A 23979-nucleotide genomic window follows, 5' to 3' on the forward strand; every position below is an offset into this window, starting at 1 on the left:
TTCACAGGGGCCATAATGCGAAACTAAACTTCTAACTGTGTATTGCTACCTAAGGTGTAGCATCAAGACCTGATCTGGTGTTCCATTTTGACTCGTTTAATGCTTTGCCAGCCATTAGCTCAGGTCACGTGTCAAGGTAAGTTGTAGCATCAAGACCTGATCTTGTCTTCCATGTTTACTCGTTTAACGCTTTGCCTGCCATTAGCTGAGAAAAAGTGCAGGTCACGTGTCAAGGTAAGGGGTAGCTTCTATCTTGTTTTAATGCAGACTTATCTCACCCTGGCAATCATTATTTGACGAAGTGTACAGAAAAGGCATAATAAGACGACAGCTTATGACCCGTGTTGATTTGTCAATTAGTTAATATGATCACATGTCAAAGTATTGGACAGATTCACGACTTAATCTTGTTTTACGCCTAATACATATTAGAATTTTTTATGAGTAATTTGTTTTAAGTTAAAGCATGATAAGACAGCATGGATACACAAATTACATCAGGATAAAATGTCTAAAACAGATACAATACATGAACAACATTCTTCCAGGGATTCTTTTATACGTATTATATGAATTTAGAAAACTCATGAAGATCCATTATTTGTGTGGCAGTAAAGAAGAGGTGGTATCCATTCTTTATAAATATGTTTGTATTATAATTAACATCTTACAACAGGAAACAGGGAAAAAACCTATTCCTTTACACAATTACAAATTAAAACATGGTACCCATCCTTTGTACTATTTTGTTTATTTACAGAGACCAGCAGAAGGCCAGTCACCCCTACTTGTGCAAGACGAGAAGACATCGTATTCATGTTCGATGATTCATACAGTATTTTCCATAACAATCCTCAAAATTTTAACATAATGAAAGATTTTATGAAGGACATAGTTGGTTCTTTCACAGAAATTGGACGTCAAGGTAAACATTATTCTTGTTTGTTTCTCATAGAATTAAAATCCCTAGTTTATCTAAGCAATTTCGTCATAGATACCAGACTTACAATCACCAGACTTTTGTACGCAATCTCGTCATAGAAACCAGAATAAAATAATCGGCACGTGTGTCGTGTATAAAAGATTAACGCTTGAATAAAAAAAAAAAGCTTTAAAAAATGTTAATTAAAATAACAAGAGTGCACACACTGAAATGTCTCGCCTTCTTTACTAATCATTGATATAATGTTGATAATCCTAAATATAAAGCTTTATTTCAACTGTCACATAAACTTAACATTAACCAAGAAAACTAAACACTGACCAAAGAACCATGATAATGAGGTCAAGGTCAGATGAACCATGGCAGGGGGCATGTGCAGCTTACAATTCTTCCATACAACAAATATAATTGACCTATTGCAGGTATTGCTTAAAGTTTAAAACAGATCAAAACACAAAACAACCTTGAAAATGAGATCAAGGTCAAATAAAACTTGCGCTACTGACATAAAGATCATAAAATATTTCCATACACCATATATATTTGACCTATTGTATATATTATTTGAAAAAAAGACCAAAACACAAAAACTGAACTATAACCACTGAACCATGAAAATAAGGTCAAGGTCAGATGACACCTGCCAGTTGGACATGTACACCTTACAGTTCTTCCATACACCGAATATACTAGACCTATTGCTTATAGTATCTGAGATATTGACTTGACCACCAAAACTTAACCTTGTTTACTAATCCATGAAATGAGGTCGAAGTGAAAACTGTCTGACGGGCATGAGGACCTTGCAAGGTACGCACATACCAAATATAGTTATCCTATTACTTATAATAAGAGAGAATTTAACATTACAAAAAATCTTAACTTTTTTTCAAGTAGTCACTGAACCATGAAAATGAGGTCAAGGACATTGGACATGTGACTGACGGAAACTTCGTAATATGAGGCATCCATATACAAGATATAAAGCATCCAGGTCTTCCACCTTCTAAAATATAAAGCTTTTAAGAAGTTAGCTAACACCGTAGCCGCCGCCGCCGGATCACTATCCCTATGTCGAGCTTTCTGCAACTAAAGTTGCAGGCTCGAAAAAAAATGAAGTACCAAATTGGAGAGTATGATGGACCCAAAATACCAAAAGGTTCTGCTTAATACAACTTAGGTTAGATTTTGTCTTTCCAGTGATAGAAGATCCTTAATATTGTGAAAAATTCATAGTTTTGTTGACAGTTAATTTATAGTTATGACCATATCAATGATTATTCATGTCAACACATAATTTCGGATTTACGGGTCTGGTGATACCCTCGAGGAGCACACCTCGACTAGCAGTGGCATCGACCCAATACACTCATTATATATACCGGGAGTAGAATTTTGTACTCCAGACATGTGTATCATTTTCATTTAAGATTCATTAGTGATGCTCAAATGAATTTTTTTTTAATGGCTAAATAAGGTATAAAGTTAAAGAGCAATCAGAACTCAGGTTTCATATATAATCTATTCATGGTGTAAAGAAATCCTTTGAAAAGAAGTTATCTTTTCACGTTTGAACTTTTTGTATATTTTTTGTAAGCCATCTGTTGTTACTTTCCCTGGCTATACATTATTCTGTTTCGTCCATAATCCGTCTAGTTGTCAATGGTATATGAGTGTATATTTACGTACCATTTAATGCCATTTGTGATAATATTTTTTAATAATTTTTATTACAAAATTACAACCATAAATGTCCAGCAATGCACACACATAATGATACAAATAAATATAATACAATGCAAAACAATACAAGATTATTAATATACGTTTTTTGATTGAGTTAAGTCTTCCAATTGATATTTTATCTTGTGTTTTTCTATGCTGTAATGTTATATCGGAAAAAAGGGAGAAGGTTTGGATCTATTAAAACGTTTATACATTTTTTTTTTCTAAAACCTATAGTTGTTAATGTCTGTGTCATTTTGGTCTCTTGTGGACAGTTGTCTCATTGGTAATTATACCTCATCTTCGTTTTTATAATCCCGCTGCAAATGTTTGCACCTGTCCTAAGTCAGGAATCTGATGTACAGTAGTTGTCGTTTGTTTATGTAATCAATACGTGTTTCTCGTTTCTTGTTTTTTTTATTTTATATAAATTAGACCGTTGGTTTTCCCGTTTGAATGGTTTTACACTAGTAATTTTGAGGCCCTTTATAGCGTGTTGTTCGGTGTGAGCCAAGGCTCCGTGTTGAAGGCCGTACATTGACCTATAATGTTTTACTTTTTTAAAATTGTTATTTGGATCGAGAGTTGTCTCATTGGCACTCACACCACATCTTCCTATATCTAAGACAATACAATAGAGCATGTTTTAAGAGTTCAATTATAAAATTCATGGAAAAAAACAATCATAAGCTTGTCTGACCACTCTGTTCTAAAGACCGCTTACTTAAGCTTTTTTGACATGGGTCTGATCCATCTGTTCTAAAGACCGCTCAATAAAAACTCCAATATTACAAATTATTACATCAGACAATATGAACCAATAGAGATATTTGTCAATTGTTGTTGTTTTTTAATGCAGGAACCCAATTTTCCTCTGTGTGTTTTGCAAGCAAAGTGACAAATCACTTTTACCTCAAAGATTACTCATCTCGAGCTGGTATTGTGAGTGCTATAGATCGGATCGTACCATCAAATGGAGCCGCCACAGCAATTGGCTTAGGGTTACAGGTAGGAATATGCAAAATAACTTTAGAAAATATAAATATTTATCATAGTTTTTTTTTTAGTTTTTTTCAAAATTTGGGGTACATTCTTTAATCAATCTGATTATTGAATCGTTTCTATGAAAGGTTGCATTATCAAGAAAAAATTATATACCACAAGAATACAATCTTCACCTTGCAACGCTTCTCCGTAGACAAACAGAGGACTACTAACTGAATGGCAACATTTGGAGTACTTTGCTAATTTGCACAATAGTCATATTGCTTTATCGTGACGACAGCCATTTCAACAATATAGGATTATCCAAGCACCTTAAACAAAATTGCAAATCTGACAATTCCTTAGTTGTATCAACGATATGTCCGCATATTGGGGTCTTGTACATGTGTTTGGCCTTGTTCGGATCACAGCATTTTTTTCGACGCTTTTTTCAATCATTTTTTTTATTTAATTTAACACTGTATGGGGAAAATCTTGCTTCAAAATGGTTTTTTTTTTGTCTGCTTGACCTCAATATTTTTATTTATTGAATTGGATATCAAACTAATTATTTAGAAGAAAAAAATACCCCCCTTCTTTTGAAGTTAAATGCTCAATTGATCATTTTTAAACTGATCTTGATAAAAATTCTGTTCATGCTTAAACAAAAACCTTCGTCCCGAATCCTAAAGATTGACTCAAGAACCAGGAATACATCGAAAAAGCACCATCATTTTTATTATATCCAACACTTAAAAAATTACGTGATTGATTAAAGATACTGTATTATAGTTTGTATACTAAACCTCCAGTTATCATGGTGAGATTAAACAATTCGCAATTCATTGATCGAATCGTAACATTGAATTTTGAAAAGTACAACCATACGAGTCGATCCTTAGTGAAATCATAATACTAAGAAAAAATTAGTATTCACAAAAATAATAAACACCTATACATTTCAGTTTGTTCGGCTGAACAGTTTTCTGGTGATAAATGGCGGACAAAGACATGGTGTCAGAGAACTAGTTATCGTTCTTACTGATGGTAAAAATAATCGTCAACCAGATCCGGTGCAACAGGCTAATATATTGAAAGCTCAAGGTGTTACCATAATGGTCATAGGCGTTGGGTCCGATGTTGACATAACACAGCTTGTTAATATAGCGTCAGCGCCAAGTTTGGTCTTCCATGTTGCATCAGTATCATCACTGTTTACAATACGAGAGGCCATCGTGGCTACCGCATGTTTAGGTAATATTGAAAACATGTCATTACTTCGGTATCGACAAAGTCCGCTTTAGTTTGTCACTCGGATTTGTTTTGTCTCAATCGACTTTTGAATAATGGTTTACTACCGTTTCCTTATTTATTCAGTACGCAAAAGGAAGCATCTTAACTAAAACCCGAAAAATAACAAAAAAAAAAAAAAAAACAATTGGTAACGTACGAATAACATTGTTATCGCTTGATACAGTCTGCTCTACTACTATCCGAATAAGATTGTAATCGCTTGATACAATTCGCTCAACTACTATCCGAATAAGATTGTAATCGCTTGATACAGTCCGCTCTACTACCATCCAAATAAGATCGTTATCGATTGACAAAGAAGAACTTTGAGCATTGACATAAGGTATGCACCGGTAAATAACAGATTTTCAAGTCCGCATTTATTCTTTTGCTGTTAGTATATTTCATGTTAAAATGAAAGATTTTGTTTGGGTAATATGAGGAAGAAATTTACTCTACCCCATTTCTGAGCGAGTAAATTTTCTAAATGGAACTCTCGTACAGACCATAAAAAATCGATAATTTAAAGGACAATGAATCGAATTTACAGTGATGAATTTCTATGTTTTGACCTCATAACATGTCATAATAAAAAAAATGCTTCTTTTTTGTAGTTTTTTTCTAATAATTGTAACGTTTTTATTTACATGATGTTACAGTACAGTAGTTTCCATTTAGATTTAACAATACTAGACAATAATGATTGAACATTTAGTAAAATAAATTAGATAACACATCGCAGAGAGGATGTTACATCAGATTGGAAACCCTCGAAAGAGAATTGTCAACTTCGGCTTCGAATCAGTTGACGTTTTATCGGGATAACAATCTGCTCTATCACTATTTCATTTATGTTTATTAATATAATACTGTTCTTACTGCGTGTTAGTCATTCAATTAGCAGAACTAGGTCTAAACTTACAAGGGTAAGAACAGCTTAGTCAAAGTAAATGTAGAAGTAGTACGTTAAATTTAAAGTTGAGGGTCATGTCTGTTTATGATTTCAGAACAAATGATTGGCACAACGATAAAGGTAAAGTCTATAATTGACATATCTGTACATTGTTTATGATTTCAGAACAAATGATTGACACAACGATACAAGTAATTGACATATCTGTACATTGTTTATAATTTCAGAACAAATGATTGAAACAACGATACAAGTAATTGACATATCTGTACATTGTTTATAATTTCAGAACAAATGATTGAAACAACGATACAAGTAATTGACATATCTGCACATTGTTTATAATTTCAGAACAAATGATTGACACAACGATACAAGTAATTGACATATCTGTACATTGTTTATAATTTCAGAACAAATGATTGAAACAACGATACAAGTAATTGACATATCTGTACATTGTTTATAATTTCAGAACAAATGATTGAAACAACGGTACAAGTAATTGACATATCTGTACATTGTTTATAATTTCAGAACAAATGATTGAAACAACGATACAAGTAATTGACATATCTGTACATTGTTTATAATTTCAGAACAAATGATTGAAACAACGATACAAGTAATTGACATATCTGCACATTGTATATAATTTCAGAACAAATGATTGAAACAACGATACAAGTAATTGACATATCTGTACATTGTTTATAATTTCAGAACAAATGATTGAAACAACGATACAAGTAATTGACATATCTGTACATTGTTTATAATTTCAGAACAAATGATTGAAACAACGATACAGGTGATTGACATATATGTACATTGTTTATGATTTCAGAACAAATGATTGACACAACGATACAGGTGATTGACATATATGTACATTGTTTATGATTTCAGAACAAATGATTGACACAACGATACAGGTGATTGACATATATGTACATTGTTTATGATTTCAGAACAAATGATTGGCACAACGATACAGGTAAAGTCTGTAATTGACATACCTGAACATAGACAATAACTGTTTAGTGTCTTTAAATATCAGCTGTATTTGTACGAGGCTAGGAAACAAGGTGTATGCGAGCTTTTAGCGAGCTATTACACCTGTTTCCAGCCGAGTACAAATACAGCTGATATTTAAAGACACTAAACAGTTATTGTCTTTATCCTGCAATTAATTCTGTATATTATTTGTGTTTTGAAAGACACAAAAACACATGTTTTGCATTTATTTTCGATTTGAAATCCCTTGAGGCCCGTGTAGTAATACGATTTAATAATCACACATTCAGCTGAAGACGGGTTCGCAAAAAAAGAATCTCGAATGGTCAACAATAATACATCGCTCAAAGTGATTAATTATCTATTTCAACATAACAACTAATTTAACAGTAAAAAAAAAATAACAAAACATTGTCCAATTTGAAACAGGAGTGTACGAGTTGTCCTACGCTTCAGACTCGACATTCATTAAACATGCATGCTGAAATTGACATGGTTGTTTTTGTTACACAATTATACACATTCAAGTTTTGAAATCGATAGTTGTTATCGTAGAAAAGACTGTTGTTCATGTGTGTATATAATCAGAAAATTGATGTGATTCTTATTGCTCTAAAGAAATGTTTGAAAACATACAGATCGTATAAAAGCAATCGTTAATTCATAATTGATACGTCATTGGAATGCGATTGCAATACACATTCTGAGGTCACGCAGGTTCATACAATACTCAGTCCGGCAGTGGGCGGAGCTTTTAAGCGATATCTGTATAGTATACAGATACAGCATAGCGATATCTGTTGGGCTGTATCTGTATAGTAGAACACCCAATTGCAGGATAAATTGTTTATAATTTCAGAACAAATGATTGAAACAACGATACAGGTAATTGAAATATCTGCACATTGTTTATAATGTCAAAACAAATGATTGACACAACGATACAGGTGATTGACATATATGTACATTTTTATGATTTCAGAACAAATGAGTGACACAACGATACAGGTGATTGACATATATGTACACTGTTTATGATTTCAGAACAAATGATTGAAACAACGATACAGGTGATTGACATATATGTACATTTTTTATAATTTCACAACAAATAATTGACACAACGATACAGGTGATTGACATATATGTACATTGTTTATGATTTCAGAACAAATGATTGACACAAAGATACAGGTTATTGACATATATGTACATTTTTATGATTTCAGAACAAATGATTGACACAACGATACAGGTTATTGACATATATGTACATTTTTTATGATTTCAGAACAAATGATTGACACAAAGATACAGGTTATTGACATATATGTACATTTCCATGATTTCAGAACAAATGATTGACACAACGAACCAGATGATTGACATATATGTTGTTTAAGACTTCAGAACAAATGATTGACACAACGATACAAGTAGTTGACATATCTGTACATTGTTTATGATTTCAGAACAAATGATTGAAACAACGATACAGTTAATTAACATATCTGAACATTGTTCATAATTTCAGAACAAATGATTGACACAAAGATACAGGTAATTGACATATATGTACATTGTTTATAATTTCAGAACAAATGATTGACACAACGATTCAGATTATTGACATATCTGTACATTGTTTATAATTTCAGAACAAATGATTGACACAACGATTCGGATTATTGACATATCTGTACATTGTTTATAATTTCAGAACAAATGATTGACACAACGATTCAAATTATTGACATATCTGGTGCTGTTGGTCAACCAGGCGAGAGGGGAGCTACAGGAAGCACAGGGGCAGCAGGTCAACCGGGCAGTCAAGGTACAAATCTGTTGATGCTAAACTTAATTATTTGTAATTTTAGTTATAGTCACAGTGAGAATATTCGTGCTATATTAAAAGATAAGTGGGTTTGCGACAACCACCCAAATACAAAACAAACAAAAAAATGACAGACCCAACTTAGTTCACACATCAGTTAGGTTGGTATGTGCTTTATGTGATATAGTTGGTATTCATTGCCTTCTTTGCAATAAACTTTCATTGAATACGTATTCCTTCAATGGTTCTTCAAAACAAAGTTCCTTTTTTTAAAGTTTTTTATCTCTAGATTTTTTTTATTTTTCTTTATTTCTTGACGCATAATGCAACGCCTTTCAACAGGTCCAATGGGACCCAGAGGTCCAAGAGGTCCAGGAGGAATGAATGGTCAACCGGGTTCAAAAGGTGAACCTGGCGATAAAGGAGAAATGGGTGACAAAGGACCTACTGGGGATCCAGGACCCATGGGTCAACCAGGAAGGAACGGTAGAAGAGGAAACCCTGGCGAACAGGGCACAAAGGGAGAACCAGGTGACAATGGAATGAACGGAGGACCAGGTGAACGGGGTATGAAAGGAGAAACGGGTGACAAAGGTTCCTCGGGAGATCCAGGAATGCCAGGACCTAATGGAATGGATGGAATGCCAGGCAAACCTGGAAAAGACGGAAGAAGAGGACCTAAAGGATTTAGAGGTATGAAAGGGGAATCAGGTGACAAAGGAGAGATGGGAGGCCAGGGACCTATGGGAATACCGGGAATGAATGGTAACGACGGGAAAAATGGTATGCCTGGTAATCGAGGGGAACCAGGAGAAAAGGGAGTTCCTGGTGACCGTGGTATGCCAGGACAGAAAGGAAGGAGAGGTAGTAAAGGAGGAACAGGAGATAAGGGAGCTGATGGCGCTCCAGGACTTCAGGGTCCTGATGGTTTGATTGGACCAGCGGGTAATCCAGGACCTAATGGCATGCCAGGAACTGACGGCAAGAAAGGTAATTTCAAAAAGGATAAATATTAACCTTCATCTTAGTTTGTAATTTACTAATTATGTATCCTCCTCATTTTACAATTAAGTAACCTCGACGTTTTCAACTTTTTCCAGAGAACACAGTTCATGCAAATGCGTATTTTAGTTTAGAACTGTATCTTCTGAGTACAGACAGACAATATCCCCATTTACTTTTATTATGAATGATTTTTGTAATTTGAATGGTTTTTTTTTCGGTATACAGATGATACAAGTTCCTTATTTGATATAATAATTGAAGGGAGAACACTTCTTATATACAATGTGATAGGACTTGTCGCTTAAATATGATACATTTTCTAGCTGTATAATGAAATCCCTGTATGTTTTATAACCGGAAGACTTACTGTAGATGTAAGTAAATCAGTAAACATTAGGTATTTGTTTCATATTTTGTCATACCGAGGCCCTTTATATGACTAGACGATAGGGGGATTTGCTAATTTATGAAGACCGAAACATTGCCCATTAAGTTGTCTACACTCTCGTCCGTTGGTGTTTTAAGGATAGTTGTGTCATAGACCTTTATCGCTATTTCGAAATCTGCGCCTCTCGAACTATCTGTTGGCTATCATATCACATTTTCTTTTTTTTATAGTAATCCTCTACACAGGCAATGTTTGCTCACATGAATTTCACACAAATCTCGCATCAAATTCACATGACACATTTCACGTGAGATTCACTTCAAACGAGCCTATACATGAAACTCACGTGAATTGTATTTTTAATGATTTAAATTGAATTTGAAAATTAGATGTTATTTGAATTACTTTATTTTAAAAATTCATGCGAATTTCACGTGAACAAAATTCATATGATTTTCAGATGAAATTCACGTAAGTTTCACGTGAATCTCACATAAACTGATTTCATGTGAGTTTCACGTATAATCTTGTTGAAATTGATGTAGGTGAACATTGCCTCTGTAATGCCGAAATTACTAAGAAATACTTCAGAGTGTTTTAATTCTTCTTGAAAGGTCCACGAGGTGGCATGGGTGCAAAAGGAGAAAATGGAGACCCGGGTATGCCTGGGCCTGAAGGTCCTAGAGGTAGAAAAGGACCAAAAGGCTCTTCGGGTAAAGATGGAACACCAGGAAATCCCGGCGCCGATGGAATGCCTGGTTCAAAAGGTGAACCAGGCGATAAAGGTCCAATGGGTGATATGGGACTACCAGGCCCAAGAGGTAACAACGGCGAGAAAGGGTTGCCTGGTGATTCAGGCATGCCCGGTAACAACGGAGAGGATGGGAAACCTGGACCCCAAGGTATGCGTGGCGAGCCAGGAAATAAAGGTGAAGATGGTGGGAAGGGTCCAGATGGTATGCCTGGAATGAATGGTTGGCCTGGTAAGAAAGGTAAAGACGGAGTTCCCGGAAGTAGAGGTTAGTATTATACAACGATTTCATAGCATACCAAATGTTTGTTTTAAGCATAAAAATGAAATTAAGATAATAATCGGACAAAGTCGCCAAGACTAAGCTATGTCGAACAATTCGATTACAGTATTATACCCGATTTGTTCTTATATGAGCAAACAACGGTCTTTAAGGGTTGGTCTGGGTTCGAGTTGTATTTTTTTTCTGTGTAAAGTTGGCCATGGTTTAGTCAATTAGACTTTTGATTTTATGATTTTATATCGCCCCCTTGTAACCTTCTCCTCTTAAAAATGTCAACGTTTTAGAAACCATGGCAGTGGTCGTATGTTTAGGCTTTTGTCATTTTATAGTTTAGTTTTGGTGACTGGTCTTTGATTTTTACTGTTAAATCCATTCGGAACTTCCTAGGTTCAGGGTGATATATTATTAAGAGCTTGGTATTTCTCACACTTGTATATTATTGTAGCCATCATGTTGACCCTGTTAACACTGTTTATAGAAAAGAAAGGATATGGAGATTCCAGCCAGGACACAATATGTACAATAAATCAAAGTTTGAAATTCTTTTACGAACTCCTTAGCGGTCCGGACAAAACCTGCATCGTCCTAGCCATCATCCATTTTCTTTCATGAATTGCTAATACATCAAATTCCTAGTGAATTAGTAATGCTCAATTCTCCCAGTCTAAAGTATTCTTCATACACCAATGCATCAAAAAGTTCTGAAGATTACACTATTTATGGCTGTATATATGTGGTATTGTAAAGTATGATTCTAGATCATATGACATCGAAAAGTGGTGTGGTTTAGACAGGATTGCAATACAGTAAATTCTCGCCGAATAAGTGTTTTAGGCTGGCATACAGCACATTTGCTTGAATCGTGCAATGCGATTATTGTTACACATCATGGATGGTAAGGAACTCGTATACTATAGTATATCAGATCACACTGGTCGACACTGTCTATATTAAAATGCCCAAATGGACACAAGTGCACAAACTTTTTTCAATTGTTAGCTGTAATGCGTACATACATGTATACTAGACATAAAAAAAACACGAGCTAACAGTTACTGTAAATTTATCAATAATTGATAGGTGGGTTTGTTTTTTTGTTTTTTGTTTTTTTTTATTAAAACGAAGAATGCAATTGAGCAGGTGATATGCAATGCAAAATAAGAAAGGAAAAGGTGCTGAAATATAAAAAAAAAGTACATTATATTTGAAAAAAAAAATAAAATGTGAAAATAGTATGAGCATTTAAAAAGATACAAGAAGACTTTCAATTGTAATATCCAATACAGGCGAACCTGGCTTCCCTGGCCCAAATGGTTTACCAGGAAAAAGCGGGGAAATGGGAGCACCAGGTATTCCAGGGGTAAATGGCAAAGATGGTATGGATGGTAAAAACGGTAAACCCGGTTACAAAGGTCCCGTTGGAGACAAAGGACCACAAGGTAAGTACGTTAACTAACCTTTACATGTCACAAAACACTGCTTAAACTTAATGGCGTCTTACATTTACGACATGTCACAGGGTTGGTGCTTTAACTTAATGGCGTCTTAACATTTACGATATGTCACAGAGTTAACATGTCACTGGGTTCGTGCTTTAACTTAATGGCGTCTTAAATTTACGATATGTTACAGGTTTAACATGTCACAGGTTTGGTGCTTTAATTTAATGGCGTCTTATATTACGATATGTCACAGAGTTAACATGTCACATGGTTGGTGCTTTAATTTAATGGCGTCTTACATTTACGACATGTCACAGGGTTGGTGTTTTAACTTAATGGCGTCTTACATTAACGATATGTCACAGGGTTAACATGTCATAGGGTTCGTGCTTTAACTTCATGGCGTTTTACATTTACGACATGTCAAAGGGTTGGTGCTTTAACTTAATGGCGTCTTACATTAACGATATGTTACAGGGTTAACATGTCAGCGGGTTCGTGCTTTCACTTAATGGCGTCTTACATTTACGACATATCACAGGGTTAACATGTCACAGGGTTGGTGCTTTCACTAAATGGCGTCTTAATATTTACGATATGTCACAGAGTTAACATGTCACAGGGTTGGTGCTTTAACTTAATGAAGTCTTACATTTACGACATGTCACAGGGTTGGTGCTTTCACTTAATGGCGTCTTACATTAACGATATATTATAGGGTTGGTGCTTTCCCTATATGGCGTCTTACACCTACGACATGTCATAGGGTTGGTGCTTTAACTTAATGGCGTCTTACATTTACGACATGTCACAGGGTTGGTGCTTTCACTTAATGGCGTCTTATATTAACGATATGTTATAGGGTTGGTGCTTCCCCTATATGGCGTCTTACACCTACGACATGTCACAGGGTTGGTGCTTTAACTTAATGGCGTCTTACATTTACGACATGTCATAGGGTTAACATGTCCCAAGGTTGGTGCTTTAACTTCATGGAGTCTTACACCTACGACATGTCACAGGGTTGGTGCTTTAACTTCATGGAGTCTTACACCTACGACATGTCACAGGGTTGGTGCTTTAACTTAATGGCGTCTTACATTAACGATATGTTACAGGGTTAACATGTCAGCGGGTTCGTGCTTTCACTTAATGGCGTCTTACATTTACGACATATCACAGGGTTAACATGTCACAGGGTTGGTGCTTTCACTAAATGGCGTCTTAATATTTACGATATGTCACAGAGTTAACATGTCACAGGGTTGGTGCTTTAACTTAATGAAGTCTTACATTTACGACATGTCACAGGGTTGGTGCTTTCACTTAATGGCGTCTTACATTAACGATATATTATAGGGTTGGTGCTTTCCCTATATGGCGTCTTACACCTACGACATGTCATAGGGTTGGTGCTTTAACTTAATGGCGTCTTACATTTACGACATGTCACAGGGTTGGTGCTTTCACTTCATGGAGTCTTACACCTACGACATGTCACAGGGTTGATGCTTTAACTTAATGGCGTCTTATATTTACGATATGTCACACGATTAACATGTCACAGGGTTGGTGCTTCAACTTGATTGCCTCTTACATTTACGACATGTCACAGGGTTAACATGTCACAAGGTTTATATGCCACAGGGTTGTTGTAACTTAAGGAGGTTTGCTACACAGTTTAAAAAAATAAGGATTTTAAATAACTGTTTTGAATTGGTGGAACCTAAATCGAGAAACTAAAACAGCTGGGAAAATATGGGTCAGTGTCCTTGTTTTTGAGATAAAGGCAATTAAAAATTTGGATGGAAACAGTTTTCTTTAGACTTTTCTTTCATTTAACATTAGCCACTATTTAAAAAAACAATGAAAAATTAAAATAAAATCCTTAAGATTTTCAAAAAATGCTTATTAAAGTATATGGAATGAAAACATGAAGATAAAAAAGCGGGTTAATGGACAAAAAAATTATGATGAATAAAAACAGAGGATTCCGAAAATCTGACAAAATGTCAAAATAATGAACTAGCAAACCTCCTTAACGGCGTCTTACATTTACGAAGTACCACAGGAATGGTGTGATAAACGACAAGTTCATATCGCGAGTTATAATTCTCACAAAAAATCAAACTCATAACTCGGTTACAGTCGAACAAAACCCAACGTGCACTACAGTTCAAAAAGGTCATTGTCATGACATCTGATACACTATAACCATAGAAAAAAGATTAATGAACAGAAACAGCAGAATAAAGTGCAAAAAAAATAATACAGAAAATGTCAAAACAATTTAAACAATTTAAAGAATGCAGAAATAATGGATCCCGAACCAGATCCTTATCTATACCGGTATATCTACAATGCTACTTTACATATCTTGGGACTAAAGATCCAATAAAACCAATGCAGAAATACAGAAAAATAAACAACACTAGAAAAAAATGCAAACAAAAATTATATTCGTAAATTAAACTGCTTCCGGAGTAAGAATTAATTGTTTGATACGTAAATGTATTTAGGTCCATGGGGAGACAAAGGTCCAAAGGGAGACAAAGGGGACAAAGGTGAGAGAGGAGACAATGGACGGAACGGAAAAGATGGAAAGGATGGTCGAGATGGTAAAACAGGCAAAAAAGGTCCATGTGGCGACAAAGGACCAGATGGAAGGAGCGGTACGTTACCTCTTCTTATAATGTTATCTCCTGTCTTATAAGGTTATCTCTGGTCTTATAAGAGTTATTGTTCTTGTTATGATTTTTATACCGGTATCATGTTAGAATGTACACATATGTTCTATTGTATTGTCAAATCTGACAGTCTTGATGGAGAAATAAGATTTAAGAAAATACAAAAGGAATCAAAGTCCATAAGCTGAAGAAAGAAATACAACACAGTTACCAACTAAAATAGTCAAAACAGACCAGCAACAATATACAAAACACTAAAAGAGAAAACTAAAGATCGAGTAACACGAACGCTACAAAAAAAAAAAAAAAAAACAAGGATACACTCCTTTCCGTCAGATGATCCAGCAGTTTCAAGATCTTTCAAGTATGTAAACAAATAAAGTCGTCCTTAGCTTAGTCAACCACTGATACTTGTACGCTGGATTATCCTCCTCTTTTTATGTTTAATTGTTTTCTTCTGTCACTTTTGCAACATTTTCGGTTGATTATAAACGTCAAATAATGTTTCTTCACAATACACACAAGGAGATTATCGCTCATTAAACAGTGGAAATACCTGTCCTGACATAAACAGTGGAAATACAAATACATGTTCTGACATAAACAGTGGAAATACATGTTCTGGCATAAACAGTGGAAATACATGTTCTGGCATAAACAGTGGAAATACATGTTCTGACATAAACAGTGGAAATACATGTCCTGGCATAAACAGTGGAAATACATGTCCTGGCATAAACAGTGGAAATACATGTCCCGTCATAAACAGTGGAAATACATGTTCTGACAAACAGTGGAAATACATGTTCTGACATAAGAGTCGTACTGGTTCTAGAAAGACTAGATGTGCAACCTCGGAACTTTTTGTTATTTTTCGTTTGTCATTACGTAGGTTACTTCGAAACTTTTTGTTGATATTTGTAAGACCGCATCAAAGTATATTCTTTGGACACCAGTAATTGCTTCGCAACACGGTGCGAAGCTATTAGTTTCAGTCGACATACACGCCATCTTGAATTAATTACTTATCACAAGATAACTTCTGATTGGTTGTATTATGATGCGGCTGAGATACAGTAACAGTTTGTGGCTTAAATGAGATAAAGAAATACCGACTTTTCTTGTGCAGGATAAGACATCAAATGCCGAAAAACTAACTATAGGTATATAAAGATGTGTTATGAGAGCCAATCAGACAACTCTCCATCCAAATAACAATTTACAAAAGTAAACAATTATAGGTCAAGGTACGGCCTTCAACACGGAGCCTTGGCTCACACCGAACAACAAGCTATAAAGGGCCCCAAAATGACAAGTGAAAAACCATTCAAACGAGAAGCCAACGGTCCAATCTATAAAAAAAAAAGAAAAACGAGAAACATATACAAATTACATAAACAAACAACAACTACTGTACATTAGATTCCTGATTTAGGATGTCTATTTCAGTTCCGATCAACTGTAATTAATTCATGTTCGTTTTATTATACATATATTTCACAGATACATTCAATATCAAAATATCAATTATTAATACGCGTTTATTTGCAATTTGCACGATTTGCTTTGCTAAACAATGTTCCTATACAATGTTTACAAAAATGCATTATCCGTATTTCATAACTTCTTACAATTTAAGTACACCTCTAGAGAGACACACCTCTGGCAAGAGACTTGAACATTCGTGTCTTTTTATAATTGTTATAATTTTAAAAGTAATGAAAAATTTAAAACCATGGGCGTATAAAGCACATCCAATTTATACCAAGCAATATCTAAAAATACCACATTTCCAATACTAAGTTCAACACCCACATGCATGCACACATATTACCTTAAATACCGATAGAGCGAAACAGTCCATCTATAATACTAAAATTACGAGGTCCAATTTGTCAGCCGTCATCACGTAAAAACGACGAATCAAAAATTCACCTTTATATATAACTAATATAGTACAAAGGTGTAGATTGAAAATTACACCACTCCAGGCCCTTTTGTTTTCCACGTAATTAATATTGCCAATAATTAAGAAGTTCCGGGTCGAGTCCGATACCGATACCAATAGTATATTCACCTGTTACCGATTACCTTATCTGTACGTTCCGCATCTGACAGGCGCACCACCAAACGGTGTATTCAGGATTAATATGCTATATAGTATTACACGGGTCATAATCACAGGGTTGACACTACTTAATTGTCAAATTGTTACCTATTGTAGTATTTTAATCAGTTAGACCTTCTAAGATAACAATACGAATACTAAATCTGGACTAAAATAAGGCGTATAGGAACAGTTTTCAATTTGTTAGCGGGCATGACGTAAAACAGCGAATCAAAGAATTCAACTTTATTTATAACTAATTTAGGACAATGCTATTGGTTAAAAAGTACTCCATTCCAGGACCTTTTGTTTTCCAAATAATTAATATTATCAATAATTGATAAGTTCCAGTTCGACGGGTTCAAACAGAAAGATTTGAAAGCAGAGAAAACTGTGTATCTTATAATCGGCATGACTTTATCAGATGACAATACTAATACTAAAATAAGGCTTGCGCATAGTTATATACTTTAATTCAGTCACGGACCCGCGATATCACGGGTGTGTTCTAGTAGCTTTTAAGAAAGCTCAAACTTGTGTTTAGAACTTTCATAATAGATGTAGATTTTGTTCGAACATGTCATTTGTGTTCCACTTTCTAGGTGATATATTAAAATATTCCATTACCATTGACACCATGGTAACATGACATTATATTAGTTTATCATATCGATTTACACTAATTTATTTTTAGGTACTATTCACATAGTATTTGACAACCTCAAGAACGTAGGTACGTAAATTTCGTATATAAGTACAATGTTTGCAATGTAATTACACCGCATTTAAAATAACCGTTGAAGGAAGCATGACTGATCAATATAACATCTAGCACTCGTGAATTTACGTTTAGCTATTTATTCAGAAATCTGTCTTTCTACTAGATAAATACTGCGGGACAGATACTACGCACCGATACGTATATAGTCACATTGTATCCTGATCCTGTCAAGAGAGAAATTTAGAATTCAAATTATTATTTGCGTCACAGTTCAACTTGGTTCCTTTAAAACGCGAGTCTAAAAAAGTCATTTGGTTTTAACATACAACATGTCAATTAATCTTTTTAATGAGAACGAAAAGGAAAGTTAACTTTAATGGCATTTTAGATGATACCGTGATGGGTTTAGTTTGTAAACATTTATTTCTATCAAGTTCATTGACATTAATGCTGAGTTTATATGATATTTTTTTTTGTCGTTTGTTCTCATGTTAAAATAACTCTCTAGTTATAAAACAAGTACAATAACTCACATAGGCAGCAACCATTTGATTTTCTGGGGGGGGGGGGAGGGGGGGGCTATGGTTTTTGTTTCTGGACAAATTTTTTTTTCGCGACAAGTCGAAAACAATTTTTTTCTTTCAATTTTAGAATTACATGTAGTGGCAGCTGAGGGTGAAACAAACAATTTTTTTTTCTCAGAACCAAAAACAAATTATTTTTTTCTCCAAAAACTGGAAACAAACTTTTTTTGTCATGTCGACACAATGCACGTTTTCAGAATGTCTTCACAAGTTCTACGCAAGTAAAGGTTTGATTCCTGAAAACTATCGAATGTTTCAACCTTTGGTACCTATCTTTTACTTCTTGTTTGTTTTCAGTAGTCCTGAAGATTATTTACTGTCAGTGAGAAAACTTTTCCTCTATTAATTGAAGCGTAAACCATTTAGAAATCTTTGGTCTCTATAAATTATTTAAATTTTCTTTTAATTACGATGATGATGCACGCCATTTACCAATTGGTATCGTTTATTGATCTGCTGTTGTGTTGTCCTCCCTAGGTTATACACGTGATGGTATTACACATGCAGGAGCTGCTGCCGCTTCCTCAGTAAGTATACGAAATCCGCAAAATATCGACACACATATCTGCATTTTGATATAAAATAAGTTTGTATCGCTCGTATCAATGCTGAGATATTGGAGGATATAATATTTCGACTTGAGTCCCTAAGATCCTTTTATTAGATGCTAGGACCCGAGTTATCCCAAAGTCCCTGACACTTGAGAATGTTCTTATATCTTGAAAATGGTTGAATTTTCACCCATTAATCATTATACATGTATTCCTATTTCACATACCAAGATTTATAGAATGGTGTCCGCTGGGTTATACATGCACGCAGTGTAAAGAGTATTCGTTCCGGGAAACTTCCAACACCAACAAGTTAATATCATTACTTGTGTTGACATCAATTATGTAACTAACAGTAATATATTGAGCAAAATAACAAAGAAAGATCAGCAAAATACTTTATTCTTATCCCATAACATATACGCATGTAAGTACCATCTTGTGCTGTAGTCAACTCCAATCATAAGATTTTTTTTTTAATTTGGTGAATAAACAAATACGGTTACGTATTGTTGCCATGTCTATTGACTGTAATGGATAGTTGTCATATGTGGTGTGGGTGCCAATTTATTCAGAGAAAAAAAATTGAAGTTCTTAAATTGAATAAACGGTTTTTTAAAGTTTTAAGAATGCCTAGTAATATTTCACAAATCTATCTCAATGTTATACGAAAACTGACATAGTTTCGTCAATTGAGGTCGTAAAAGGGGGATATGTGTACGAACGAAAGCGAAATTAATCTGCCATTTCACAATGAACGAAAATAAAAAAAATAAAACATTCAAATTGAATTTTTACCGACGATTTGTGCAAAACCCAGTTACTACTGAGCCTCAAGCACAAAACCCCAATAACTTAATTGTAAATACTATGCAAGAAAACAACACTTTACTACCAGCATCAGTATGAAGGTGATTTGATTGGTCGAAAGTTTACAATGTAATCAATGTTTTCTTAGTTTTGAATCCTGGTTGCATGGACTGATCAAACTAAGCGATTGCATTTCTCCAAAATTGAACTGTCTATTTCTATTTGCAACATCACAATGGCGCCGTTATAAGGTAATAGTATAAATATCTCCCCGATGATAATGTATCGTAGTCATATGGTTGCTGCTCACAAGAAATATATTGAACCAACCATTTCTAGTGGTAAAGTAATCTTTTCTACGGTTTCTACGGTTTTATGGACGCTATCATAATTCTTTCCAAAATTGAATGAAACATTAGTCTTTGCATTTAAATCATGGCTCCTGTACGAAATAGAGGACTTTCTTAGAGACAATTTTAGTAACCATGAGGTGTCAAAACAAACAAATTATATCACTCCCAATAAGTAGGTTTCTTTTAACACCAACATTGTCAGATACTGTTGAGACAGAATGTTTGGGTAAAAAACTTAAAGAGTACAGAACGGAAAAGCTGCTAGTTATGTGATTTCCCCCTCTCACCAAAAGACGACTTTCCAATGTCATTTTTATAAATGAACAGCCCAGCCGGCATGAGGTCATTTGGAAAGGGGGACTGAATAACATTGTGACGTGAAGATATTTGTTCTGTGGAGTCAAGAATAATGCATTTACTGGCAGATCATGTTAAAAAAAAGAGTGAAATAGCAAAAATAACTAACTGCAAGGTAAATGCAAAGAGAAAAGTCCCTAATCAAATGTCAAAAATCAAAAGCTAAAACACATCAAACGAAATGCAAACAAATGTCCTATTCCTGACTTGGTACATATATTTCCAGTCCAGTTTTTAACAAGTAATGTTTATCTCAGATGTATATTAAACTATTTTATACTTTATACAAATAAAGCTTTACTCATTTGTCTATCTAAAGGTCAATACTTTAAAAACAAATGTAGGACAAGAGAAAATAGAATACCGAATATATAAGTTGGGTATTGGTGACTATGTAAAAGTGCTTCATTGTTTGTCTCACTTCAATCGTGGAAATACAAAAATCTAAATATGCAGTAAATCATTCAATAACTGTTATGTTCTACTTCAGACTCTCAGTTCATTCAGCAACACGGGATTGAACTCCGCTATTCTTGGTGCTTTACAAAATGCCGGCGTATCTAATTCTCATTTCCATATTGGAGGTAGCTCTGTTTCCGGAGTTCATAGAACATCAGCACATCACGCCAGCACATCTTCACATCACGCAAGCTCATCGTCACACGCCAGCACATCGTCACATCACGTCTCTGGTGTGTCACATTCAAGCCAAAGTCATTCATCTTCTCATCATTCAGTCCACCACTCACATTCCAGTTCGTCATCTCATTCTGGAATCAGTTTTATTGGTTCAGGAGGAGGAGCAGCCTCCCATGCGAGTAGTGGAGCGGGAAGTGGATCTAGAGCATGGTCCCATGGAAGTTCAAGCAGTCATCATTCAGTCCACCACTCACATTCCAGTGCGTCATCTCATTCCGGAATCAGTTTTATTGGTTCAGGAGGAGGAGCAGCCTCCCATGTGAGTAGTGGAGCCGGAAGTGGATCTAGAGCATGGTCGCATGGAAGTTCAGGCAGAGCATACCCGCGAACCAAGTATGTGGCAGTACCAAAAGTAAATTATGGTGTAGCGTATTCAGGAAGAAAACATAGTGGATCGTCAAACAGTGGTTCAACCTATGGTTCAGGATATAATTACAGAGGACGCTGATTAGATTAAAATTTGTTTGTAACAATCTGTTTAATAAACGACGTTTAACAGTTTTACTAAAATTTATTAAAAAAAAAGATGAGATACGTGTCAATCGCCAGTGTATAAGTCACGTGGTACAAATAAACACATCATTCTCCCTCTTTTGATATGAGACAACTTGATCGAGTTTTATCTTTATACAGAAATGCTAAGCATTGCAAAAATTTTCAAGAAAATAAAAGAACTCGGATGGTACCCACTCCTGACAAACTCTTCTTGTCGTCTAAACATTAGTGCAAATCAAAAATTAAAAAATAAATAAATAAAGATAATACTTTAGAACATCAGACGCACGTATCGTCTGCTGAAAACTCCTAGGTGGCGCTCAGTCCAAATAGTAAATGCAAATTAAGGTATAGATCATTGAATAGCACATTTTGCTATAAGTTATGCCAAATCGGGTTAATTTTATGTAGCCAAGCTTGTACAAGAGGTAAGTATTGTAAATTAAATCATGATCGTTGGTATACAGAGAAACCATAAAATACACTACTACCGAGTATTATTTACATCTTCATGAAAAAATACAAAAATATACAAAACGTTTATAAGATCCATTAAAAATAATCAATATATGTAACATTATCAGCAAATTAAAAATAATAAGAATATATATGTCCATATGACACAATGCTCAAATCGCGCTATCTTATTTCATTTTTCATCAACGTTATAAATGTTTCATCAATCCAAATAAACGTACTAAGTTTCAATCTGATGTGACCACAGCTTCATAGTTTACTGCGTTGATAATCTTTTATAGCTTACTATTCGTTATATATGGGTTTTGCTCATTGGTGAAGGCCGCGATGACCTATCGTTACAGTTATAGGTCATTTTAGTCTCGGGTAGAGAGTTGTATCATAGGCTATCAAAGCACATTTTCTAAAAAAATTTCAAACAAAACATTAGGAAGGCGGATATCAACTGTGCACCTGAAATCACCTCCGTTGTTTTAGTTGGGTTCGTGTTGTTCAGGAACAAAATATATTTACGTACATATCAGATTAAAATTCACACAAATATTTTGTTTCACTCAATAAAATGATTGATCCCTCGAAAAAGATGTTTTGCCGTGGGTGATGTTCATGGTTGTAATGTTACAAGGAACTAAGATAAAACTTTATGAGAGTGTACAAACAAAATGAAGTGTCTATACTGATTAACGACGTGATAACTGTCACATTGCTATCACAGTTGTAAATTTTTTTTTCCAATCTTCATGACCATCTGCCACGTTTTGTCGCTATGCCCGATTTAAATGGCGTCCCTCTATGACGATTCGTAAGCCTGTTTGATGGGTTTTCTTTTATGACGAGGCATATCGTTCATTTCGAAATATTCTCCTAGTCTTGAATTAGCATTTAAAACCATGGCTAAAAATGAGAATCTTTCGACGTAGTTATAAAGTCGACGTGGCGTCCAAATGTAGGCGAAACCTGGATCTGGTACATAGGCAGTGGCGCCACCTATCCTTAGTGCTCTAAATATCATGTCTGCGCAGTTATTTGTTCCAAGGATGTACGGCTGATGAACTTCTTTGGTTTTCTTCCAGAAATGATATACCCGATCCTCGTCGAGCAGGTTCTTTCTCAACATGACCACGTGATCAGCTTTATCACCCATTCTTTCTACGTCATCAATGTAGGAATCTGCAAGAATTGGTCGTACTTTGATAAACTGAAATAAATTTATAAATGAACGAACAGAATAAAACGAAACAACGGATATAAAAAAATTGACAAACAAAATGCAAAATTGCAATACGTACGTCGAAGTTATACAGGTTTTCCTTTTTGCATATATTTTAAAATACAGAGCATAATAAAATTGTCCACATTTTTAAATATCATGAATTACATAAAACAGATTATAATACTACAGACTCATTGTAGAACTGACATTTTTATAGTATTTGAAACTTTTACGTTTCCTAAAAAAACGTATATAGACTCGCTAGGCATCTGTATAGTTGGAGAATCTAAACAGGGATAAAAACTACAAAAAAGCATCCGATTGTAAGCGAAAGTTAAACTTTCTTA

At 34.7% G+C, this 23979-nt stretch overlaps 1 protein-coding gene and 1 long non-coding RNA gene across 4 annotated transcripts in view; one reads left to right on the forward strand and one right to left on the reverse strand.

The window, feature by feature from the left end:
• The window catches only part of LOC143051827 (uncharacterized), a 35687-nt gene extending 13715 nt beyond the window's left edge, over positions 1-21972 (forward strand). Inside the window, exons 6-16 of one of the 2 annotated variants that reach the window (XM_076224800.1) lie at positions 761-925; positions 3528-3676; positions 4618-4906; positions 8596-8709; positions 9052-9699; positions 10717-11121; positions 12423-12575; positions 15098-15250; positions 18067-18105; positions 19155-19204; positions 21239-21972. In XM_076224800.1, coding sequence (XP_076080915.1) covers positions 761-925; positions 3528-3676; positions 4618-4906; positions 8596-8709; positions 9052-9699; positions 10717-11121; positions 12423-12575; positions 15098-15250; positions 18067-18105; positions 19155-19204; positions 21239-21895 — 2822 coding nt within the window. In that variant the 3' untranslated portion in view covers positions 21896-21972. The remainder of the gene's footprint in view (positions 1-760; positions 926-3527; positions 3677-4617; positions 4907-8595; positions 8710-9051; positions 9700-10716; positions 11122-12422; positions 12576-15097; positions 15251-18066; positions 18106-19154; positions 19205-21238) is intronic. The other variant, XM_076224801.1, reaches the window with a different exon arrangement.
• LOC143051836 (uncharacterized) overlaps positions 19616-23979 on the reverse strand; it is a 58720-nt gene continuing 54356 nt past the window's right edge. For both annotated transcript variants that reach the window (XR_012970915.1, XR_012970914.1), the window contains exon 3: positions 19616-23617. This is a non-coding gene — a long non-coding RNA (uncharacterized LOC143051836). The remainder of the gene's footprint in view (positions 23618-23979) is intronic.

The sequence above is a fragment of the Mytilus galloprovincialis genome, chromosome 11 (genome assembly GCF_965363235.1).
Source record: "Mytilus galloprovincialis chromosome 11, xbMytGall1.hap1.1, whole genome shotgun sequence".
Taxonomy (NCBI): domain Eukaryota; kingdom Metazoa; phylum Mollusca; class Bivalvia; order Mytilida; family Mytilidae; genus Mytilus; species Mytilus galloprovincialis.